Source organism: Artibeus jamaicensis, unplaced genomic scaffold (assembly GCF_021234435.1).
Source record: "Artibeus jamaicensis isolate MK-2021 breed Jamaican fruit bat unplaced genomic scaffold, CSHL_Jam_final contig_426, whole genome shotgun sequence".
In the NCBI taxonomy this organism is placed as follows: Eukaryota; Metazoa; Chordata; class Mammalia; order Chiroptera; family Phyllostomidae; genus Artibeus; species Artibeus jamaicensis.
The window spans coordinates 6,369,002-6,391,213 of NW_026521826.1; the positions used below are offsets into that span (position 1 = coordinate 6,369,002).

The 22,212-nt window shown below is 52.4% G+C and overlaps 2 protein-coding genes across 4 annotated transcripts in view; one reads left to right on the forward strand and one right to left on the reverse strand.

Annotated features, from left to right (window-relative positions):
* On the reverse strand, positions 1 to 19,920 carry LOC119052967 (uncharacterized). Its single transcript, XM_053665768.1, has 6 exons — positions 19,315 to 19,920; positions 18,630 to 18,859; positions 17,719 to 18,247; positions 14,961 to 15,156; positions 3,033 to 3,105; positions 1 to 115 (listed from the first exon to the last, which is right to left on the reverse strand). Exons 1-6 carry the CDS (start codon positions 19,318 to 19,320, stop codon positions 1 to 3), a joined length of 1,149 nt encoding a protein of 382 aa, XP_053521743.1. The 5' UTR covers positions 19,321 to 19,920.
* The window catches only part of GATA3 (GATA binding protein 3), a 28,000-nt gene continuing 22,032 nt past the window's right edge, over positions 16,245 to 22,212 (forward strand). The window contains exon 1 of one of the 3 annotated variants that reach the window (XM_037150381.2): positions 16,245 to 16,434. The gene's annotated coding sequence lies outside the window, so the exon portion shown is untranslated. Of the gene's footprint in view, positions 16,435 to 17,745; positions 17,877 to 21,709; positions 21,869 to 22,212 lie in introns of those variants that run through there. The other 2 variants (XM_037150385.2, XM_037150384.2) reach the window with 2 other exon arrangements.

The following is a 22,212-nucleotide window of genomic DNA, read 5'->3' on the forward strand; positions in this document are numbered from 1 at the left end:
CTATCGCTTCATTGTCAATAACATGGAAGAAGGCAAGTGGACAGAGTTTGACGTTTTCAGCTTAAACTCACAATTTTTCATTAAGTACATATTTGATGTATCCAGGAATCTGAACCTGTATATGAAATATCAGCGGTCGGTGGTCTGTATAAGATTTGAGAGAAAATTTCTACACCATGAATATGAACATAGGGTATACATACACTGGATCTATGGACATTTGAACTGCTCCCATGAGGTTGCTAGCCTCCGAGAGGTAATCTAAGCCCTTTGAACATCTACTTCATTTCTTGGATGGCTGGGTATTTTTTTCAAATGTTTTTACCTACAAAGCATTGTCACTGAACTTTGTTTCAAATCACTAAAAACAATAGAGAAGGTCCGCTTATTGATTACAAAGTACCAAGCCCTATTTGCGGGCTTCAAATTACCAGCCTCCCCAAACCAAGCCCTGTCTCAGTTTGTAGTCACAGACAATACAGCAATTTAATGCAGCGGAAATCCTGACCAAACTCAGAAGATGGTATTTCTGCCATAAGAGGTTATTCACCTCCTTTCCAAAGCAACTGGGTAATGTTGTCCTCTGAGAGTTGCCTACTTTGTCTCTGAAAAGCATATCAAAGTTTGTGTATATAGACTCATCGGAAGCATTTGTATACAAACACATACCATGCAATTACTATATGCAGTTCACAACACTTTGTATTTACATTCATCCATGTATAATTTTGCAATTATGCTGCTGATAGACACAAAAGTCACATGAAATGGCTATCATTTTTAACGATGCAGGTACCATGACAGCCTGCCACTGACACAAACAAACCTTAACACAGCCACTCGCCGGTCTTCGCTGAATTGTCTGATCGTTTCATTTTTCTTATTAGAAAATCTGCTTTTCTCATATTAAATGGCGGAGTGTCAGAAACTGGACAAATAGTGTGTGTAAAGGCGAGTGGAAACAGTGCATCTTATGTAAAGAAGCGGCACAAGGTTTAAAAAGTGTGCTAGAATTTCAGTAACTTGATTGTTTAGACTCAGGTGAGGGCACCAGCTCTCTGAGCCAAAAAAAAGGGGGGGGAGGGAAGAAAAAGAAAAAAGAAAGAAAGAAAGAAACATTAATCGTGTTGTACCTAAGCCAACCCCCTAATCAGGAATACAAAATATGGTGCTGAGATATTGAGGCGCTGCAGAAAGGTCGCCGAGTAGTGAACTTGAAAGCAAACATTCCGAACTCCCTACCCTTCTCCCACCTAATCTGATGGAGCCACCAATGCTTCACACAAGGGTAAGCGGAGCCGGCTCCCTCAGCTGTCTATCGCAGGCTTTTCAATGGACTTCTATTAAAAACTCAGTTGAAGTATCTCCTGGCATCAGCATGGCGTTTAGTTGCCTGCCGGCTGGCCCCAGTGGGTTCAGCCACCCTGCAGTCTCCCCTCCCCCCACTGTAATGGAAAGCATCACGTGATCACCCAGGTCCACCCCAGCTCTGTTTTCAAGGTCTTTCCTGAAAGTTGGCCACATAGATAACCTGGTTTCCATGCTATTTATTGCCTAGGAAGGAGGAAGGGTTGAGCCCAACCCCTCTGGGATGTGAACTTGCGGTTCCAAGGAGTCTAGGGAATCAAATCTGATGCTTTCAGGACTGAACCGCCCCATAGAGTGAATCCAACTGTTTTCTCTTAGGACCAAAAAAGGGACCTGAATGACAATAGCTCTTTCTTATTTGTTTCCCTCTGGAGAAAAAAAAAGAAAGAAAGAAAGAAAGAAAAGAAAGCTTCCCCGGTACTTTAGGACATATTTAACCCAAGGCTTTGCAAATAGTGACTTTTCTACATTAAGAATTAATTTCTCTTAATACTTTTATTAACTGAAACATCATTGCACCTGGGACCTCCATTTACTGGTGGTAAACCTGGTTAACTTCAGAGACCCAATATCACCTCTTCCATCAAAATTGATTAGTCGGCAGGTGAGAGAAGATTATATGGTCAGGTCAACTGCTCCCCTCCTCGCTAGTGTTCCAGCAAAGATAAAATTCAAATGATGTTTTTAAGAAAAATGATTGCCTTCTTTTATAAGATTGCATTCATGATAACACCGTAATGATCATAGCACAGAAGTTTGGTCTCTTTGTACCTGTACTTAAAGTGCTTTGGCACTCTCATTTTGGGCGGATTCTGGGCTTAGCAATATGCGTGGTTTTGTCTAGCTAAAGAATGATGTGCTAAGTAAGCAAGTCATTATTTAAAAATAGTGGGAAAACTTTATTCCTCAGCTTTTGGAAACACCCCCTCCTTTGGCCATGAGTTTGGGAAAAGACGTTGCATCCTCCGATGTGTTGCAGGGAGGTGTGTCTCTGGCCACCACACTCCTTACGAGTATTGAAAGGCATACTTTCACCTAATTATAGTCACTGCAAAAACGTTTGCCTCAGTTTCTCGATGTTCTGCCTCTGTTCGGAAGACTTGCCTGTGAAATCCAGCTCCTTAGAGTTGCTCAGCTTTCGTGTGAGTAAAGCATAGCGTGCCCAGGGGAAGAACGATGGGCCAGCCTGGTGCAGGGGACTGGCAATAGTTTAAAATTAGTTAGAGACACTCAGGTGCGCAGACACCATGCCACATGTGTGTTCCACATGTGGAGAACACTTCCTCCTCAAGCAAATGAGCTAAGAATTTAGGTCCCATTTCTGGTACTTTAAGTAAAGTTCCCTTTTTCGGGATTATTTATCATGGTTAGTGGTTGCCATCAGTCATGAAAAGTTAACAAAGACCTATTGGGTTTATCTATAGGCAGCTAAACAAACATATCTCGCTCTTCTGTTATCTTCTTGTTAACAAAGCCCTATCAGAATGTTCTAACCATCAGCATTTACTGCTGAGGGGCCCTTTATCTGGGATGATATATAGAGAGCCCATCAATTAGCGTGAGGGTTTGTAGATACCTGCCATATATTCATGAGAGAGCTCCTCTCATCTCTCTCCGTCACAGACACATCACAGTGTGGTTTTCTGGGTGGTGTCACTGCTCACCTCCTGGGCTGTGGTTCAGCTGTTGCAGTAGTTAAACCGTCAGAGTGTCTTTGGTCCAGGCAAAGCTGCATTTCTGAAACAAAGCCAAGGACCAGGGCCGCTATTCTTAACACAAACAACTGCATAGGCCAAGGTCCCACACAGCATATGGAAAAAAAAAAACACATGAAGAAACATGAGCCTTGGTGTTGTCTTTGCCTAAGCATTTTGCAAAAATCAAAAGCAAAATCAACAGCAAAAAATATAGAATGTGATTACCCATTTACTTTACGCAGCTGGAAGTATGAGGCAAACACCTTATTTCTGGGTGTGTGGCTGAGGGAAAGGGGAGCTAGTTACCAGAATGGCATCCTGCTTGTGTAATCCCCACTGCCCCTCTCTTTAAAGGCCATCCTGGTTCCCCACCGCCCACAGGATCAAGCCACTGAGCTCGACTTCCAAGGCCACACTCTATCACGTGTCCTGTCTCAACCTCTCTCCCTTCTCGCCACCCCGGGTCCACCACATTTCTCATGGTTCATGGGACTCTCCAGGCCCCTTCTCCGGCGCTGTGCCACTGAACTTACCTGCTCCTTCCTGGAACTCCCTTTGCCCTAGCTCCGCTCCTCGAGCCCTTGACCTCCCCGATGGAGGCCATCCCAGTCATTCTGTCCTCTGGGCTCACCCACCATCGTTGCCATGCTTTTAATAGAGTAGTTGGTGTATGTATGATGATTCATTTCCTGTCTTTCTCCCCATTCCACCTATGGGCAGATAAAGTTTCCTACTTCTCAGTCTTAGAGCTCAGCAGGGTGCCCACTGGGGGACAGGGTGTCAAAGGAGGAAGGGGATGATGGATGAATGTAAGTGCTCATCCCTCTATTGCTGCTCCTCAATGTACCCTGAGGTCCCCTGGAAGGAAAGCAGGAGGCCCACAGAGCCGCGGTGAGAGGCACACCAGGGTTCCCTTCGGACTGACTGGGTCCCTGTTAAAAAGGGATCAACCTATCTTACAGGCTGTTCTGAGTACTTAATGAGCACTACCTGGTAACCTCTGTTTTTATGATGGATGTGCTTACTGTAGTTATTTAATAACATTGTTCTGGCCTTTGGCGCAAGTGCCCAAGCTTCCAGTCATCTGTTCAGACTTTTTCCTAGAACAGAATTTTCATCAGTTTGGTTTCCCCTCAAAAAACTAAGTGGGGCGATGAGTCAGGTTACCTGTGGGGCCTTAAAACACACTGCGGATTTAGCAGACCTAAGGCTGACCTGCCCCCAGTAAAGATACTCCCTTGGCCACGAGAGCACTCCCTTAACCATTGTCACCTCCGCTTACCTTTAAGCTAGTCTCCAGCTCGACAGCACATACGGGCACACCTCTAACACCCCCACAGATCTGTGGCCCTCCCCTAAAACCCCCTCAAACGCCAGGCTGCGGCACTCAGAGACCCAGGTCTCCATCACCCTCCCCACCAGCAGAGTCCAATATGACCTTGCTGTGACCCTGTGAACCCTGTGGGGCAGAGGCCCAACGGGAACTCAGCCTGCTTCCTCCCAGCCCCTCCCCCAGCCCTGGACCTCTACCCCTAGGCACCTGGAGTCTCCTTTTAAAAAGCTGGGTCAGCTTCCCGCACACACCCCACTTCTAGTAACCTCTGCTCAGGCCACCGCAGCCCACCCCTTGCCCATGACCCCTCTCAGCTCTCGCAGCCAGGGCTGTAGATGCCAGCAAGAGCACCCTTGGGAAGGCCTTGCAGAAAGGCGAGCTGGTCTGAGGTTCCTTTCTCTAGATTATTTTCTTCCCTGACATTTGTAGTTGTGGGCAGGAGAGACCCAGAAAAAGGCGGCTGACTGCCTGGGGCAGGCGCTCCTTCCTTTCTCCCCAGGACCTCCCTTGCACTAGAGTCCCCGCTGCACCTGGGTGGGGATCCTGTTAGAGAGCCCGGGGACCCACCACGCCAGCTTTTCTGGAGCCTGCACCCCGGCTCTAGCCAGGGCATTCCCGAAGGGGCAGGCGATGCTACACCCTCTGGTTGAACAGACCATCCCAGGCGCTCTAGGGATAGGACGGGGCGGTTTCCGGGGATGTCACCCTGCAAACGGCATCCCCTCTGGACCACAATGCGGCCTGCGGGGTCGCGAGAGGCAGTCGGGCAATCCCGGACTTCCGAAGGGCCCGGAATGACCCTCAGAGGCCCTTAGGGCACATTGCACCTGCCGGATGGTGGAGCCCAGCTCCCAACCCACAGCCCGCCCGTGGGACATTCCCTGCCCGTGTCTGCGGAGCATGAGCCAGCTTCGTGGCCTGTTTCTGGCTGGTGGGTGACTGCCACCGACCTCGCTGGGGCGGCCCGGGGAGCGCTCCTCTAGGGCGCGCCCGTCTGTGGGTGTGGCAGGCGCATCACCGCGAGTGCAGTAGCCTGGCGCTCCGGCCGCAGGGGCCGCCTGTGCAGTCCCTGGGGCCTGGGCTGGGGCAGGTTCGGCTCCAGTCTTCCCTGGTCAAGTTCACGGAGGCCTGGCAAGATCTAGAGGGCCCTAGAGCCCCAGTGAGTCCATCACTCCCATAACAAAGACTGGGAGGGGTGAAAGCAAAAGAAAAGAAGGAGACTCAGGAAGGATGCCGGGAGGGAGGAATTGGGAGAAGAGGGAGAGAAACGGAGCCGTGGCCCTCAAAGCCTTCCTAACTGCCGTTTGGTTCTGGCGGCCCCTGTGTGTCGCGAATACAAATGTTTGCCCCGTTGGCTTTAAGGTAGACTGGTGGATCTGACCTTGACTGACTGCCCAGACTCCCCACCCACCAGCCCCCAGCCCAGGCTGCAGCAGACAGAAGACCGGAGACCAAACCCTCTCGATTCCGAGCGCCCCGACGTGCAGGCGGCCGGGCCAGGGACTGGCACCGCCAACAGGCCCTTTCACTGGCCAAACCGAGAAAAGAAACCTAAGACCCACGCGCTCCCGTCAGGTGGCTCCTCCGGAACCAGGGCCGCCAGCGCGACCGGGCGGCGCCCGCTGGACCCCGGGAGGGGCCTCCGCGGGGGCGCAGAGCCCTGGGAGAAGGGACGGAGGAGAGAAGGAACGTTGCCCTTTCTCGAAGGGAAGACTTCGAGAAAGGGCACAAAAGGCAGCTGTGTGTACGGGAAGGAACGCAGAGAAGGAGCCTCAGTTGGCCGAGGCTGCTCCGGAGGGCGGAACGGCCTGAGAAGCCTGTTCCAGTCTACACTTAGATGCTGTCGCTGCTTCTTCTCATCCTCGGGGTCACAGAGGTGGGGTCTGAGAAGATCCCAAGGGCAGATGCGCAAGTGGAGAGACCCCTGGCCCCTGCCGGCTGGCTGCGTGCCGGTGTGTAAGGGAGTGTGCGCGGGGGGCCCACGCCATCCGGCGCAGTCACTGCCACACAGAGCAGGACAATGGCACCCCCTGGTACAACTGCAAACTAGTTTCTGTGTTGGGGGAAAAAGAGAATAAAAGTTTAATAAACGTGTGCTGTGTTGTGAATGACTTTGTGACGACCTCTGCTGCAAATGGCCTATGCATGCGGAATAATGGTCTCCTTGCAGAGAGGGAAATAGCTTAGTGCTATCATCGTTGCCGCGGTAACCATCTGAGTCCCCATCTAGCAAGAGAGAAATGAGTTATGAAAAGGCTTGAGTGAAGAAGGGATTAACACATGATCCCAGGGACAGTATGTCAATCAAAATCAACTGAGAAATTACACTGCTCTATTTGAGAATTTCTCCGGAACCGAATGGTAGTAGAGTTGGGTACGTATATTCCCATTCTCTCTCTCTCTCTCTCTCTCTCTCTCTCTCTCTCTCTCTCTCCCCCCCCCGTCTAATTTGAGAAAGAAGGGGAAGGAGCATCGTGATTCGTCTTCATGGCTATTACTGAGAAGTTACATGGAGAAGAGGGGAAGACGCGCTAAAAGGAGGGTTATTGAAGAAGACAGGCCCCTGCCCACCCTAGGCATGCCCAGAGCACCTCGCTGTTGTGTCCCGCCTCTGTCCCCGGGGCAAGCAAGCCCTCCACGTCGCAGGCTCAGAGGCACTGGCTTGCGAGGCCGAGGCCTGGAGCTCGGCCTTGACGGGACCCAGAAGAGGGGATGATGGCGCAGGGGAGGAGGGGTGCGGGCTCTGGGCCCAGCCCTGAAGACTGAGCAGCTGCCTTTGACGCCGTCTTTTGCCGGGTGCCTACTGTCGCGACTCGGTTTTCGACTTAGGGTTCAGGTAAATAAATCTTTGAGTCTGGTGCACACACCCCCCAAACCGGCTATGAGACCCGGCTCTCCAGGAACATCGCCGAAACGCCCACGCACGTGCAGACTTCCACACCTTCCCCCACTCTCCATCACCTCCAGCACAAAAAACCGGGTCTGAAAAATAAAGGGGGGAAAAAAGAGGAAAGGAAGGCCACTCGAACAAGCTTTCCTAACTGGCGGCACGCGGAGCAGCGGAACTACCGCTCTCGGTCCCAAGGCTGCGCCTGCGGGGACGTCCTCCCTGGCACTTGAGTTAGGAATTTAGAAGGAAACCCGAACCCGCCCCCTTTTCCTCCCCAAAAGTTATTTTTCAAACACTTCAGAAGCACGAGACCGAGAAGAGAGCGCCCGAGGGACTTGGAGGCCTGGGGTGTGGGGAGCTGGACTTCTCCAGAGAGCGCCCCCAGAACTGTGGCTACTTTTTGCGGCCGCAGAGCTCTGGTGCCCGGAGGCCCTGGGCGCGAGAGCTGGGGAGGTTTCGGCCTTCGCTGGACGCCTGAACGGCCAGCACCTGCGGGCCAGGCCGCGCAGGGGAGCGATCCCAGGGTCTCCGGGGCGCTCCGCACACTCCCTGTGCACCAACTCCCTTGCGCCTCCAGCTTGCTCTATGACCTTGACCATCATCTGGTTCAACCCCTTCAATTGGCGGATGGGGAAACTGAGGCCTTGAAATAATACACTTACTAAAGGTTCACATTGGCAGGACTTGGATAAGAGACCAATTTCTTAACTTCACTTTAGAAAATTGGCTCTTTTAAAAAAAAGTTCTCAGGAACTTTTCTCAGACAGAGTGCCTTACTTTGCCCTGCGAGGGCAAGGAAGAGTGTGAAGGCCCCTCAGTCCACATCAGTCTGGGTCCTTCCTTCCTTCCTCCCTTCCTCCCTTCCTCCCTCCCTCCTTCCTCCCTCCCTCCTTCCCTCCCTCCCTCCCTCTTTCCTTCGCTCTTTCTCTGCCTGCCTCACTCCCGGGCGAGTCCCACACAAGTTTCAAGTCCTGAGCGCCCCGCACGGTTAACTAAATCGCCTTGACCCTGGCGCTATTTGATATTTGCCTCCTTGACACTCATTTAGGAGCTCGCAGCAGCAACGCAGACATTGGACAAGTCCAGCCTGAAACTGAAGCCTTATGAAAGGGGGAGATGGGGAGAACCTGATAGCTGGAAACTCGTTTCTCCAAAGGCTTTCGGGACATTTTAGCCCGGCTCCAGGTCCGCGGAGCGCCAGGGCGCCGCCAGTGCGGGTGTAAACGTTAAATGTTAGCTATTTGTTCCAATGATTGGCATGAAAGTCGACTCTTTCTTGTCTTCTTTTTTTCCTCCTTCTCCCTCTTCCCTTTCCTTCCTCGCTCTGCCCCTCCGGATTCCCACAAATACTGATTCAACCAGTGGCTCCTCTAGTCCGCCTTCCCTCCCACCCTGCAGCCACCCAGTCAGAAAACCAACCGAACAATGACAACCCGGACGAAGGGGGTGGGGGCGGCCCTTGGCTGGTTCTGTTCAACTTCTGGATGCAACTCTGTTCCGTGCCCCGAACTCCAATCTCCTAGTTTTCCTAGTCCCTTATCTCTTTTTCCTCCCCCCCTTTTTCTGATTTTCCTTTCTTTCTTTTTTTGACGGAGAGCGCCTTTTATTTATTTCTTTTTTTTTTTAAACAGCGCTGGACAGAATGTGGAGAGTCAGTAGCATATGAGAAATTCAGAACTGCTGTGCTCTATATTAACGAGAGACAAACAGATGAGCAGATAAGCAAGTCGCCTGGTTTCCGAAGTTCCAGTGTTTTGCTTGAGAGGAGCGCCCAACAGAATGCCTGACTCCAAGCCCTAGCAATTGTGCTTCCCCAGAAAAAGGGGAAGGGCCACACCCCTGGGGCTTGCGGCTAACCACACTCCCCCCACCTTACCCACGTTCCAGGTATCGGTCCAAGCCCCCCAACTCCACTCCTGAATTCTCCAAGTAATAACCCATTTTTTATTCCAGACTCTCTATTCTGAGAGGCTTGTCCCATGCCTCTCAGAGATGCAGTCCCACCATAATTCTCCACCTATTTTATTTGTTCTGTCACTAACTATACCTTATTCCAACGAAACCTTTTCAGACTCTAATTAGTGAAGCTTCATTCTCCTCCCTCTTTTCCCCAAACCCCCTCTCTTCCTTCCTCTCTCCTTCGTCAAAGATGTTGGAGCCAAGGAGATAAGATATGCAATCCTCTATCGAGAATCCTGTAATATTAAAGATCAAACGTGGCATCAGTGGAAGACCAAACGCAGTGAGAAACAAAAGGGGGAGGCTGGGAGATGCTCATCAGCTAATTACAGCTGCAAATATTATGCAAATTTATCTTGGCACCGAAATGGAGAAAGCGAGTTTAAGTGTGGAGATAATGCTGGAAAATTGAATGTTCATCTGGGCATGGGAAACGGCCCAGTAGGCTCCATTGGTCTGTTTCATCTGGGGAAGCCCTGGTTTTATGCTCCTATCAGATCATCTGCACTTCACTGGTGGGGGCTGAGAAATTAATATGACTTATAACTGATACTTGAAATTCTTGGAGTGGTGTGTCCTAAAGACAAGGAAGAGGAGTAAAGGGAGAGAAGGAGGAGGAGAGGGAGAGAGAGAGAGACAAGAGAAGTCACACACTATTTAACACAAAATTGGAACTAGACGCCTAAAGTCCACAAAGGCCAAAGTGGACTGAAAAATAAAGGACAATGTCCCAGCAAATCAGGTCTTTCTCTCTCTCTCCAACCTAAAATTTGAAATATCTTTATCATCAAGATTCAAGCTTTTAAAATCTATGATTATGTGGCTGCTCACTTTGCTTGAGGGCTTAGGACCGCGTCAGGAATTGAGATTCGAACTCCGGCTAGCTGAGAACCTAGGGCAGCCTCAGCAGAGGAACCTGAATGGGGGGGTGGAGACAGGATCCTTTAGCAGATCTAAGCGGGCTGGGGGGGTGGGGGGAGTAGACTTGGATCCACAGAACCCCACCTCTGCTTCTGCCCCAGTGACACCCCCATCTTCACTGGCCAGTGTTGACTGTTCTTCAATCTACTCTGGAACTCCCTGAAAAATTATATTCCTAGGAAACACACTCCAAGTGCCCGCATTTCCAAAGTAAATGTTCTTAAGTGTAAAGGAGGAAGAAAAACAATTGGAACCATGGGGGACAGAAGAGAATTCTTTAAAAAAAAATTAAGTCCTTCTCCTATCCCTCAGTACAAAATCTACTGCAACTCAGAGAAAGGTGGAGAATTTCAGATGAGCATATTCAGGTGCAAGCCATCCAATTACCAAGAAATTATGATCTGACGTCAGGAGGAACAATTGGAGAGCGAATATGTATGAATCTCCTCTCACTGGTTTGCATATTTGCAATGATTGTTTAATCCAAGCAAAGAGAAAGTCATCAACAGGCACAAAAAACTTCAGCAAATTACCAGTGACTCCTGCCCCTTCTCCTCCGTGAAGCTGGGCAGTTGCTAGGGTTGTTGGGGCGAGAAGGGGCGGCCACTCTGGGGATAGCCTTGGACTCTGAAATCTGTTCTAAAAGAGGCAGAGAGTAAAGCCTGTTGCATTTAGATGGTGTTTGTTCCTTTGGTGTTAGGGCAAAAGACAAAAGAAACAAAAAAATGCCAATTATTGTAATTAACCATTAAATGAGCTGTGTGTCCTCTCTAACTCTAAAATGGAGGGAAGCCGAGGAGGGTGGGTGGAGAGGGAGGGTCTGGGGGAGCAGGGGGATCCACCTACCACCCTGCTCCAGGGGAAGGAAGCCTACACACTTTCTGCATGTGTTAACAGACAAAGCCAGAAGAACACACACGTGTGTGCGCGCGCACACACACACACACACACACACACTTTTACGATAGGAAACGGGAACTGATTTTTGTTGTTGGTGGTGGTTTACCTGGAATGGGGCTGGGGTGTGCAGCAGTCAGGGTGGGAACTCTGTGGCCAGGAGATGGCGAGGGGAGAAGGAATCTCAGAAAAATTAACATTACTGGTATTTCTCTCTATAAAGATGCAAATGGCACTTAATCTTAACTTGGCTCTGTGCTTTTGTCAGTGTTTATGATTAATTATCTCCTTTTTCATAAAAATAAATCATCTTAAAAATTAGGATCTTGGTGCTGGGGAGAAACTAAGCACTGGTCTCAGGTCGATCTTGTTAATTTCAGCCTGAAATTGACACACTAATTAAAGAGCAGTGTGGTAAAGCAGGAGCCCAAGATTACACCCAGCTCTTTAAAAAAAAAAATCAGATCTACCTTATATTTTCCCAATTAAAAACTGCAAAAAGCAGTTTCGCTGCCCCAGGATAAAAAATCAGGGCCCCCTTTTCACAACGTCGGCCATCACTTTCTACCATCAGATTCATTGTGATGTATTAGATGCAATAAATTATCCCATGTAACAAAACATTGGGAGCTGAAAGGCAGATAATCTGGAAAGCAGAGATAAGGATTCATTATTCCAAATCATTATGAATCCAACGTTGCCTCTGACTTCTTTCTTAATCAGCTCCTCTGATCCTGGATATGTGAGCAGTACAGATAAGGAAAGAGTCGTTTATAATTCTCCACCTCGTCTAATATTTTAAAATAAAGTCAGAGGCAAGAAAACGCCATAAAACACTGGTGAGCAGGCAAGCGCCGAATGAAAAATCACTTCCATGTTATTATATCCACAGTAAGATTTAATTAAAATTCTCCACGTCCACGTGCTTTATTTCCAGATAGGATTTTTTCCCATCACGTAATAATTGATAGGAATTTGCAAACGGGGCTATTTATTTAGGGCGCCTGGGTGGAATAGGTCTGATTTTTTTTTTTAATTTCCAGTGACTGCTTTGTGAAACTTTCATTTGAGACGTCTATGGTCCCTCACCACCCAGGGTCCCACTGCCCAGCCTTCCACCCCCACCCCCACCGAGTCCCCCCAACCAACCTGCAGTTCTCTGCTGGGGAAACATAGGCCAAGCCAAACCTGAAAGTGGAGTTTAATGAAAATGTTTTGTTAGGGGAAAAAGAAGAAAAATGAAAGAACTGGTTGTCCTCACCTCAGACCACGGTTATGCCCTCCCACCCAACCCACCCCCACTCCACACATTTGTAATAAATTAAATCGCAAGGAGTGGGACTGAAAGATGAGCACGTTTACGTTGAGACTGATATTGAATGTGTGGTTTCCTCTGGCAGAGAGCGCACTTGAAAAAATGAAACCAATCTAAGAGCACCTACAGAAAGGTAGAAAAACTGACAGGGGAGGTGATGCTGAAGGCCGGTTGGCCGAAAGAAAAATAATACCTGCATTTTAGGGAAAAGAAAGGGAGTGCTGCAGACCCAGGAGAACAAATATACGGTGCCTCCAACCCTGAACAGAACAACTCTGACCACACATTCTTAGAAAGGTTGGAGATTCTGTCAGTGATTATTCCTTCCTACAGGGTCTCCTTTTTCTTTATCCAACAGGTGAACTTCAGATATCTATGTGGCCATCGCAGAGATCTGGAACACAATGTTTCTACTATCTATTAGTCATTTAGTGATCTACCTCCTACCTCCACACTCCGGGTGACTTCCCTTTATACTTAAAATCCAATCAAGTGCCTTGGCTGGTAGGACTGCAGCCCAACGCCCGGCAGGTTTTAAAGCAGTGACTGCTGGTGCCAATTAGGCCAGCACAGTTACCTCCAGAACGAACCCCCAAACCAAGTTCTGTCTTGAGGCCCAGGAGCCTCAGAACATTTTTCTATCTGGTTCAGCCTCTGCATTCAAGCCCAGGAAGGATGGTCGCCTGCCCAGGGTGAAGAGCTCAAAAGGCCAGAAGTAGGAAGTGGGGGCAGGGGTACCAACTACAGGTGAGAAGCACCTGGTGTGTCTGTGTGTGGCAGCCAGCTGGGTCCCAGCCTCCTTTAGTACACCTAACAAGGACTCCTTCCTGGGAAGGTCCCCCTGGGAGTCCTGAAATGTTGGGAGTGAAGCCACCTCGCCCCCTATGACTGGTCAGGACAGGGCAGGCTCTGAGAGTCTGGGATCTCTTGCCCTCAGCGTTTAACCCAGACGGTAGCCCCAGAATAACTGACTGAGGGCCGTGTTGCTCACTCTCACCCACAAGCACCATACACACACATAGAGACCTGAACCAGGAATCAGCGAGTCAGGGTAGGAGCTTTTAAAATTCAGAACGTGACGTGCAGCTTCATTAAAGCAACATCTTCACGGTGTGTGGGGGTCTGATGTCCACCAATGGGGAAGAAATCCTCCGCGGTCTGACTGAGCAACCAGAGCCTTTACTTTGTTTATTTCTAGGGATAACTTCTCTCCTTTCTTCCTCCCACTCCTTCCCCACCACCGCATCTCCCCCAACCCTCTTGGAATAATTCTCTCTTGTTCCCTTAATTAGCAGCACTGTCCACCTCTAAGTTCATCAAGACAAAAAGTGCTCAGCTGGCTTTTCTTCGCTGAATCTTACCCCTGTAGGATCACGAAATTGAAAATTAGTTATATTTTAATTAGGTCCTTTGGTTTTTTGCTTTTTGTTTTTGTAAGGCCGAGTGTCTTTGGCCTTTTATTTCCTCAAATGAAGCCTTCCTTTGGTACAGGTAAAATCAGGGTGATGGGAGAGCACGTGTACGCAATTGCATTTCTCAGTTCCTCACCAAAGGGTCACTTTAGACCTGGAGACAAGCAAGTGCCCGCATCAGCAGAAAAGCAGCGCGGAGACCGGCCAGCAGGCCCGCAGGAACCCGCGGAGGTGGCGGGCACGCGCGCGTGGACCGGGTGGCAAGGGGGTGGGCGCGCGGGGTGGCCGAGAGGTGGCCAAGAAGCGGGGTCTGGAGCCAGCCTTGGGTTCCCAGGGGTGCGGGACAGCATCCTGAGTCTGAGGCACCGAACCAGGGCTTTCCAGTGGGAAGCGGATCTATGGCGAGGGAGGGAGAAAGAGGAGGGAGCGGGAGATTGGGATCATCCATGCTGGACAGAAGCGGGGAGGGGACCTTAGAGAAAGGCACAAAGGGCTCCAAGGGCTTGGTGGACGGCACGCTAGGTGGGGTACCGCTAACACTCAGGCCGAAGAGACAACTGTCGTCTGGGTGACGGATGACCCCTCTTGGGGCCCGCAGTCTTGTTGCCCACGAGGCTGCGCTCGAGCTGGAGCGCGGGGGTCTCAGAACCCTAAAGGGCTCCGGGGTCCCCGCCACACTTTTCTGGCCGCTGGTCTCAGCCCGACCCTTCACGGCCTCCCCGGCCCAGCTCACGCAGCCCCCTGCGGGGCGCCAGGGCAACAAGTTGGGCGGAAGCTGTCCCGAGAGTGACCTTCCCCGCCCGAGTCCTGGGAACACGCAGACCTGCCCACCCCGCGCCCTGGCGCCGGAGAACTTGGCTCTGCCACTTGGTGGCGGAATCAGGGCGCGAGAGGGCAGGAGGGCGGAGGAACCGCTGAGCTCTGGAAGGGGGTGGGCTTCAGGGCCCCCGCAACAGCAGGGAACCCCTTCTCCTCTCCCTGACAGGTTGGCAAACAAGAAGCCCCTCTACCGCCACTCGGCTTAAACCCGGAATCCCTAAGGTCCGGGGGGCGGAGGGCAGAAACGCGGGTGGCGTGTCTGGGTCGAGGGGCTTCGCGCGGCTGGAGGCCTCGGCCGCATCCTGGGAGCGCCCTCCCGTCCGGAACGGACCTGGGCCTCCCTCTGTACCTGCTCTCCAGACACCTGGCTCCGCCGGCAGGTTTACTCTCACGCCGCATTCCTTGACGCTCCCCGACTGTCCCTCCTCGGGCTGTCGCCCCACCTCTGCCCACGGCTCTGACCTTGCCGACCAATGGCCTCGGTCTCCCTGCAACCGCACAGGCCCCACGGAACACTCTGCACCATTAAGCTGGGCAAGTCCTTCCTACCGAACTGGTTTCAGCACAAGAAACTTCTTGACTTCCCGGCCTGGCAATGGACACTTTTTGTTTTATTTCTCCCCAAAGATGTATTTATTTTTAAAGTCAGTCTCCATACTCTTATTGTATAAATATTGTGAAGGCAAAAACTCTACCTGTCAAAACAAATGGACCCTGACCTTTCTACCCAAATGTTTATGGAGTTTCATCTTACCCCTGCAGAAATTTATCCAGGACAGACTCCTCCGTGGGTTATTTTGATCCCCCACTAGCAAAAGTAGGTAATGGTACAGGAGAGCGTGCTTTGAAGGGGAGGGCTGGAGTTTGCTGGGTAGACACATAGGACCATTTTCCTTAGACATTTTGTCTTCAGAGCAACCTCTGCTTCTCTGTCCCTTATTTCACTCTCCTACAAGTCTCTATGAGAAGAACGGGGGCCGCTGTAGTGCGCCCTCCCCAAACCTCTACTTAGTATGTGCACGGGTTCCTCAGCCTCTAACTGTTTCCATGTCCCTCGTGAAGAGGGACAAAGAGTAGTAAGAGGCTCAGAGCCCAGTCAGCCAGCATCCTGGCTTTTCCTAACTTTTACTGGCCAGTGGTGGCTGAAGATGGATGTAGCTGGAGAACGCCTGCATTTTCGAGGTGTTAGCAGAAATGGGAGGAACAGTCAGAAGGAGAAGAAAAGCCCTGTGGGGCGCAGGCCCTGCTAATGGTGGCCACCAGTTGGATCTCTAGAGACTCCCACTGGGTTCCCATTTCTCCAAAAATGGGAGGAAAACTCCGCAAAAGCTTTTATGTCTACGTAGGTATGATCCAGTCAACACCACGGCTGACATTTACAGTGTTAATTCCAACCCTGCCAAAGAAAGTGGGCTTTGTAGGCACCAGGGGCTGGTTACATTTGAGGTGATCTTTCCCCATCCCCCCAACTCTGCTAGCTTCGTCCACCCTCTATGTGCAGTTTTCATGTTTGCAAAAGGAGGGGGGATTCATTCCCCGCTCAGTCTTCTGCCCTCCCTCCCTTTCCCCTTTAGCAACCCGGAAGAGCTCCGCTCCGCACAGTGAGCAGGAGAAGGCGGAGGGAGGCGGCTCCTGGGAAGGATGCACATCACCCAGGTTTTACTTCTTGCTGGAAGCCTGTGTGAGATGCTGTAAGCAGCTGGGGCAGTGAGAACCGCAGCAGCGACAACAGTGGCCAAGTCTGCCTGTCATTTCTGCCTTCAGATCTCCGGCAAGCCAGGAAAAAATAAAAAACAGCTGACCGGCAGGAGCGACTTACCCAGGTCAGTGAATAGCTCTCTCTCCTCTCTCTAACTCTGCACTCGCTTTCCCTGATCCACGTGGAGAGAATGGAAAGGAGGTCTTGACTCCAAAGGGACAGCTGTCTCTGGAAGAAAGTGAACTAGACCTCAGTCCTATTGTTCTTTCTGGTCACTGGAAATCTTGGGCTTTCTGCAATGACCTTGGGCGAGCGTGCTGTGTGTATGTGTGTATGTCCTTCTTTGGAGAAAAGAGCTGGTAGAACAAGGCATATGAAGAAAAACTAAACAGAAAAATAGGAGATGGCAGAAGTGCTTGGGAAGGGCTGGACACACATTTTCCACTTCTGGAGGGCAGAGGATTGGGGAAAAGAACCCATTTGCAAAGGAGCAGTTCAGCCTTCTTTGGAAGGTGCCTGCAGGGTCCCAGTGTCAATTTCATGTTTATTTTCCTGTACTTACAAGTGTGTGTTTAGGCTCATTGTCTCCGCATATAATTAAAGAAGCAGCTGTGTGCTGTGAGATAAAAGTTGAAGCCCAGATGTGTGGGCATGCGACATCCTCCGGAGCAGCTGGTGGCTTGGGGGTGCCTTTGCTTCCAGGAGCGCCCTGAGGCAAGCAAGAAAACCGCTGCCTCAGAGAGAGGGTGTCTAGGGCTGTGGGGAGCAGGAGGGGCAGAGGACACAAGAATTCTACTTTCTCTTGGGACATTAGACTAACGTACCTCCAAGAAGCCACTCCATCAGAGGGTCCTAACCAAGACAGATTATGTCAAAATGCAAGGGATTTGAGTGAATGTAAGCAGGAGATCCACTCAATGCCTTTATATACCTTTGCCTCCTCTCAGACACCACAGGGTGCTGAGAAAGCTGACATGGGGTGATTCTGTTTATGGCTCCGGGTGGAAACCACTCCAACCAGCAGGATCTCCCCTCGGTTTGGTTCCCGTGTTTCCTAGTTCTTTTCTCCTCCGCTATCAGCCACATTCAGCAGGGACCCCTGGTTTGTGGATGGGAGATTACAAAATTTAAAGGGACAATCGGGTAGCATTTGCAGCACTTGTATCCCTTAGCAGCTGTGGCAGAAAAGGTGTGTGTGGGGGGGAGGTGCAGGGGGAGCTGTGGGTCTGGTGACAGGCTTGGGGCAGAGTCCCAGTGAGGCTGGTAGAGTAGACCCAGATGTCTGATGCTTGCAGGGCCCAAATGGCTGTTTGTGGGAGGGAGCTTACCGCTAAACCTTTTAAATGATTATGTGATTCTGAGGAAAGGAATTGCTTTCTGCCCATTTGAATCCCGGGCAGGATATGACATCCAGGTCAGACTGACCAAGATCAAGGTGAGTTTTGGGTCCCATTATTGATTCCTGCATGGGACCAAGCCGGAAGCTCAGCTTCCAGCTTCCAGCCAGTTGCCCTGCAAAGCCCAAGGTTCCTGACTTGAGGAGCCAGCTGGAGTCTGAGGAGACCGGTGAGTGGCACTGGGCACACAAACCCACGCACCCACACCTGCGGGTCCACCTCCATTCTGCACAGGAGCTCTCTGCCAGCCCTGGGGATTCAGGGTTGGGTCGGTCTGTCCAGGAAAAGAAAACACAGAGACGGTGGAAGCTGCATTTTCTTTTATTTGATAATTCCACCCTCTTTTGCAGACAATATATGAGGCAGGGGTAAGATGGGGTGCAGCGAAGGGATGGGTGCTGCTGAGCACGCTGGTGGACCTTCTTTGTTGGAATGCCCAGCAGTCCAGGGCCACACAGAGAGTCTGGGGAAGGGCAAGTGCTCGCAGCCCCGTGGCTGAGAACCCATCTTCTGGAGGTGAAGGCAGTTTGTGCCTGGGAACTGTGGGAGGTGGCAGAGTATTAGGGACCCTGATAAGGTGTGTGAGGGCAGGATCCGAAAGACCCAGTGTTCTCTAGCCCAGGTTATTCTAACATTTCTGGGCTGCATGGAGGCATGTTTTCATTCTCTGCCTCTGAGCCTTTTCACACATAAACGTGCATTTTCCATGGTGTCTTTGTGTGCAGACCAAATATTCCCGATCACCTGTTTTTCTCAATGGTTGGAGTAACCAGAGAGAGGTTTAGCAAACCCGGAGATTGGGCCAAGGCAGTCCCCAAACTGGAATCGGAGTCCCCTTTGCTTCTGGCCACTGGACAGAGGGACTAGAGGTGGTGGCGGTCGGTGCGGAGGGCTGTTGGAAGGACGAGACAGAAAAACTCACAAGAGGAAGGCGCTTGGGCCAGTCTCCCTAGGCGTCCGTCGCTGCAGGTCTGCAGGCACACGTGTGCGGTTGCTGTTTTGTTTTATATAACAAATTGCTTGGGGTCCACGAGGTGGCAGGCAGCAGAGAGCCCAGCGCCAAGCACGGGCCCTGGCGGGAGCGGTGGCCGGCAGGGCGCATCTTTCAGGGAGGGAACGGCGAGCGTTGCACGCAGGACAGCGTCTTTCCACCTGAGCCGGACGATTCACATGTTACCCTGAGGTCTCCGGCGTGTCCAAAGGAAGATATGAATAATTCGTACTTTTAAAAGATTGCCTTAACTGTGTCCTGATCTGAAGGAAATTACCCTTCCCCGCCTTCCCTTGCACCGTTTCGAACTACCCCCTCCTTTGCCCACTGTCGAGTGCCCAGCAACAGTGGTACCCCGGTTTTCTGGCTAATCTAGAGAAGTAAAACACACAATAGCCCCCAAGATAAGGCCCTCCTTTTCCTGCAGGGCCAAATGGAAGTGTCCGAAGGAGAATTGGTCCAAGGCGAGTGCTCTGTAGTCCGGGCCACAGCTGGGGCCGGGTAAGGACCGGAGCCGGGGTTAGGGCAGGCCAGGGGCTCTGGACGCGGTGGCGGTGAGGGGGTGGGCGCCTCGCCCGCAAGCCAGAAGGCCAGGGGGAGTGAGGCAGATACCCACCTGCATCTTCCACGGTCTGAAAAACGTTGGGGCCTGGAGTTCTCATGGGTGAATCCCTCATACTGACCACTTCCCTGGGAGCTCCGGCTGCTTCAGCGGCGTGGCCTGAGGACACCCTAAGAGGAAAGCCTGGGTCTGGAGGCCGGAGCCCCTTCCTAAGAGCCAGCTGGGGGCCGAATCCGTGGCTTGTGGCCCCGGAGGCACCGCCGGAAGCTGCTGCAGCACCTCTATCCTTTTCTCTGTGGCTCTCACCTGCCCCCCCAATGGAGCAGACCGGGAGGAAGAGATAGGAGGAGCGCCGTCTTCCAGGGTGACTCGCACTCCTTTCCACTCACCCGCAAGGGGAAATCTTCCTCTCCCACCTAACCCCGGGGCTCCCCGCGCAGCCGGCCTCCGCCCCCCACCTGTGCATTGTCAAACTCAAAACAGAAATCCCCTGCTCTCTCCCTCCCTCCTCCCCCTTTCCGCTATACCCCTACCTGCCCCATTTTTATCTCGCTACAATCAGGGTTTTTCTCAACTCGGGAGGAGTGGGTAACGGCCGAGGGAGGGCAAAGGATCCCTCGAAGCTGGAGGGCCGGGTCAGGCGGCGAGGGCGGAGTGGGGCGGCGGGGGGTGGGGGGGTGGGTAATCTCGGAGCGCATCTCTTTCTTTGACGCGCCACTTCTCTTGCGGCTCCTCCAGGCCTGGGCGGGTTTCCTTCCAAATTTTAAGCAGTGATAGATGAATAAGCAAAAAAAAAAAAAAAAAAAAAAAAAAAAAGTCAAACCACACACACCCCCAAAACGATGGTTCATTTCCCAGGGCAGGTGGACCCTAGGCCTGACTTCCGACGGGTTTTCCCTTTGACGTTTGACGCTCCTGCATCTTCCCTTCACCAGTGAGTTTGGGGTCCCCTTTTCTCTGCATTCCCCGAGGTCCCCTACTTGGTGTTTCGTTTGGAGAGAGCAACCAGCACTGCCCCAATGGTCTTCTTCCTTCTCATTGCCTTTTGATTTCACTACCCAGTCTGCGTTTCAGTTCATGCGGGAGAGAGAAAAGGGCTGGGAGGGAACTGCAGATGGAATATGTGTTTAACCTGCGCCAGAGCGGGCTCCGCCGTCGTTTCGCCAGCCCTGCGGTGGCGCCTGGGGCCGTGTCCCCCGTGTAACCCTCCGGTCCGGCAGCCGGCGAGCTGTTTATACAGCTTTACCTGTGCTATTCTCGTATCCAGTAAAAATCCTCGCCCGGCCGCGGTAACCTAATACTAGGGCCGAGGCAGAGGAGGGGGCCATGGGGCTGGCTGAGTGGAGAGGGAGGTGTGTACGCGTGCCAGAAAGGGGTTCTCTGCTTTGTCCCTCCTCCCCGATGGGGAGGAAAATTGGGACGCGGTTCGCGTGATCGAGGTGGGGGACCTCCAGCTAAGGAGGAAGGAGGCCGACTTCCACGTCCCTGTCTTCTCTGCTTTCTCCCTCCCACAGGCATCGGCGACCCGCGCGTGGCCGCCCACGCGTGCTGCCAGTAGGCGCGGTGGTTCCCTGGGCTCCCCGTGGGGCTAGCGAGGCCCAGCAAGGGTGTCCCGGGTCTGGGACACGGACCTGGTCTCCGTGCGCTCTGCCTTGCCCCATTAGAATTCCCACGGCTAAGACAAAACCCGCAAGTAAGCAGATCTTCCCTTGCAGGCCAGGCTTTTCTTCCTGAGCTCCCTGGTCTCGCAGCCGCCAGCGACGGGAATCGAATTAAACGCCTCTTGGCGGTTATTGTCTTTAGCTAATTGCTCCAACAATGACCACTGTTAAAGTGGAGACACCCAATTAAATGTCTCGCGGGGCTGCGCGAGGCTCCCCGCGACGAGCTTGCCGCCGGCCTGGGGCTTGCAGACCGCCGGGTGGGAAACCGGCTGGAGCGGAGCGCCGGCCTCTGCACCTCTGGCCTCCACTTCCTCCCCAGACGCAAACCGACCGAGGCCCGTTCACACCATTTTTATTGACCGATCGATGCCAAAGAAGATTGATAGAGCTGGAAGAAGTGATTTCTCCTCTCCCAGTACCGACTCGCCAGGGCCTCCGGCCCGCGCTCCAATTTCTGGCTTTTGCTGTTGCTCTGCGCCCTCCCCGCCCCCTCCCCCGCCTGGTCCCGCAGGTTCCCGGCTTCATTTCTGTCTCTAACTGTGAGGCCGAGTCCGCCCAGGCCGGCGCCGCGGCTCTGGGGGGAGGGACGCGGCGGCGCGGCCGGCTCCGCTTCTTTCTCCCCCTGCAAATATTTGCTGCCTTGCTGGAAATCCGACTATTTCGCGCGCGCTCCGCTTGCAAAGTCCTTAAGTAAACACGCTCAAATGACCGCCCCGGGCGGCCCAAGGCACGCTCACTCCCCCTGCTCCGGATTAGTAACTTTATGACTTCGACCCCGAGGCTCGGCTTTTCTGGTTACCCTACGCCCGCAGCGCGCGGGCGCCGGGGGCCGAAGCTCCCCGGACCTCGGCCCCGCGGAGCTCGCCTGAAGCGCCTGCCTTTCCGCTCGAGTCGGTGACGCTGGCTGCGTGGATCTGCGATCCTTGGGTCCCGAGACCCCAGGGGTGAGCCTGGGGGACACGCTCCTCCCCTCTGCGCCGCGGGCTTCGGTTCCTTCTCGAGACTGGGTTCCCCACTTCCATCCGGACAGAGTCTCTGCTCTCCAGGGAGGGCAGGTGGGTGGGACCCGTACAGGGGCAAGTGTTGGGGTGTGGGGGGGGGGGTCGGCGGGTGATGTGTGGCTGCCAGCTTAGCCGAACCAAGGAAAGTAAGGCTCCATTTCTTACCCTTTCCCCAAGAGGGCACACACACCTCGCTCAACTTGACGCCTAAAGCAGCCGCCTCGAGGCCTGGCGTTGCAGATCCGCCAAACTGGCTCCTGCCGCCCAGGGCACGAATTCGGCTCCAG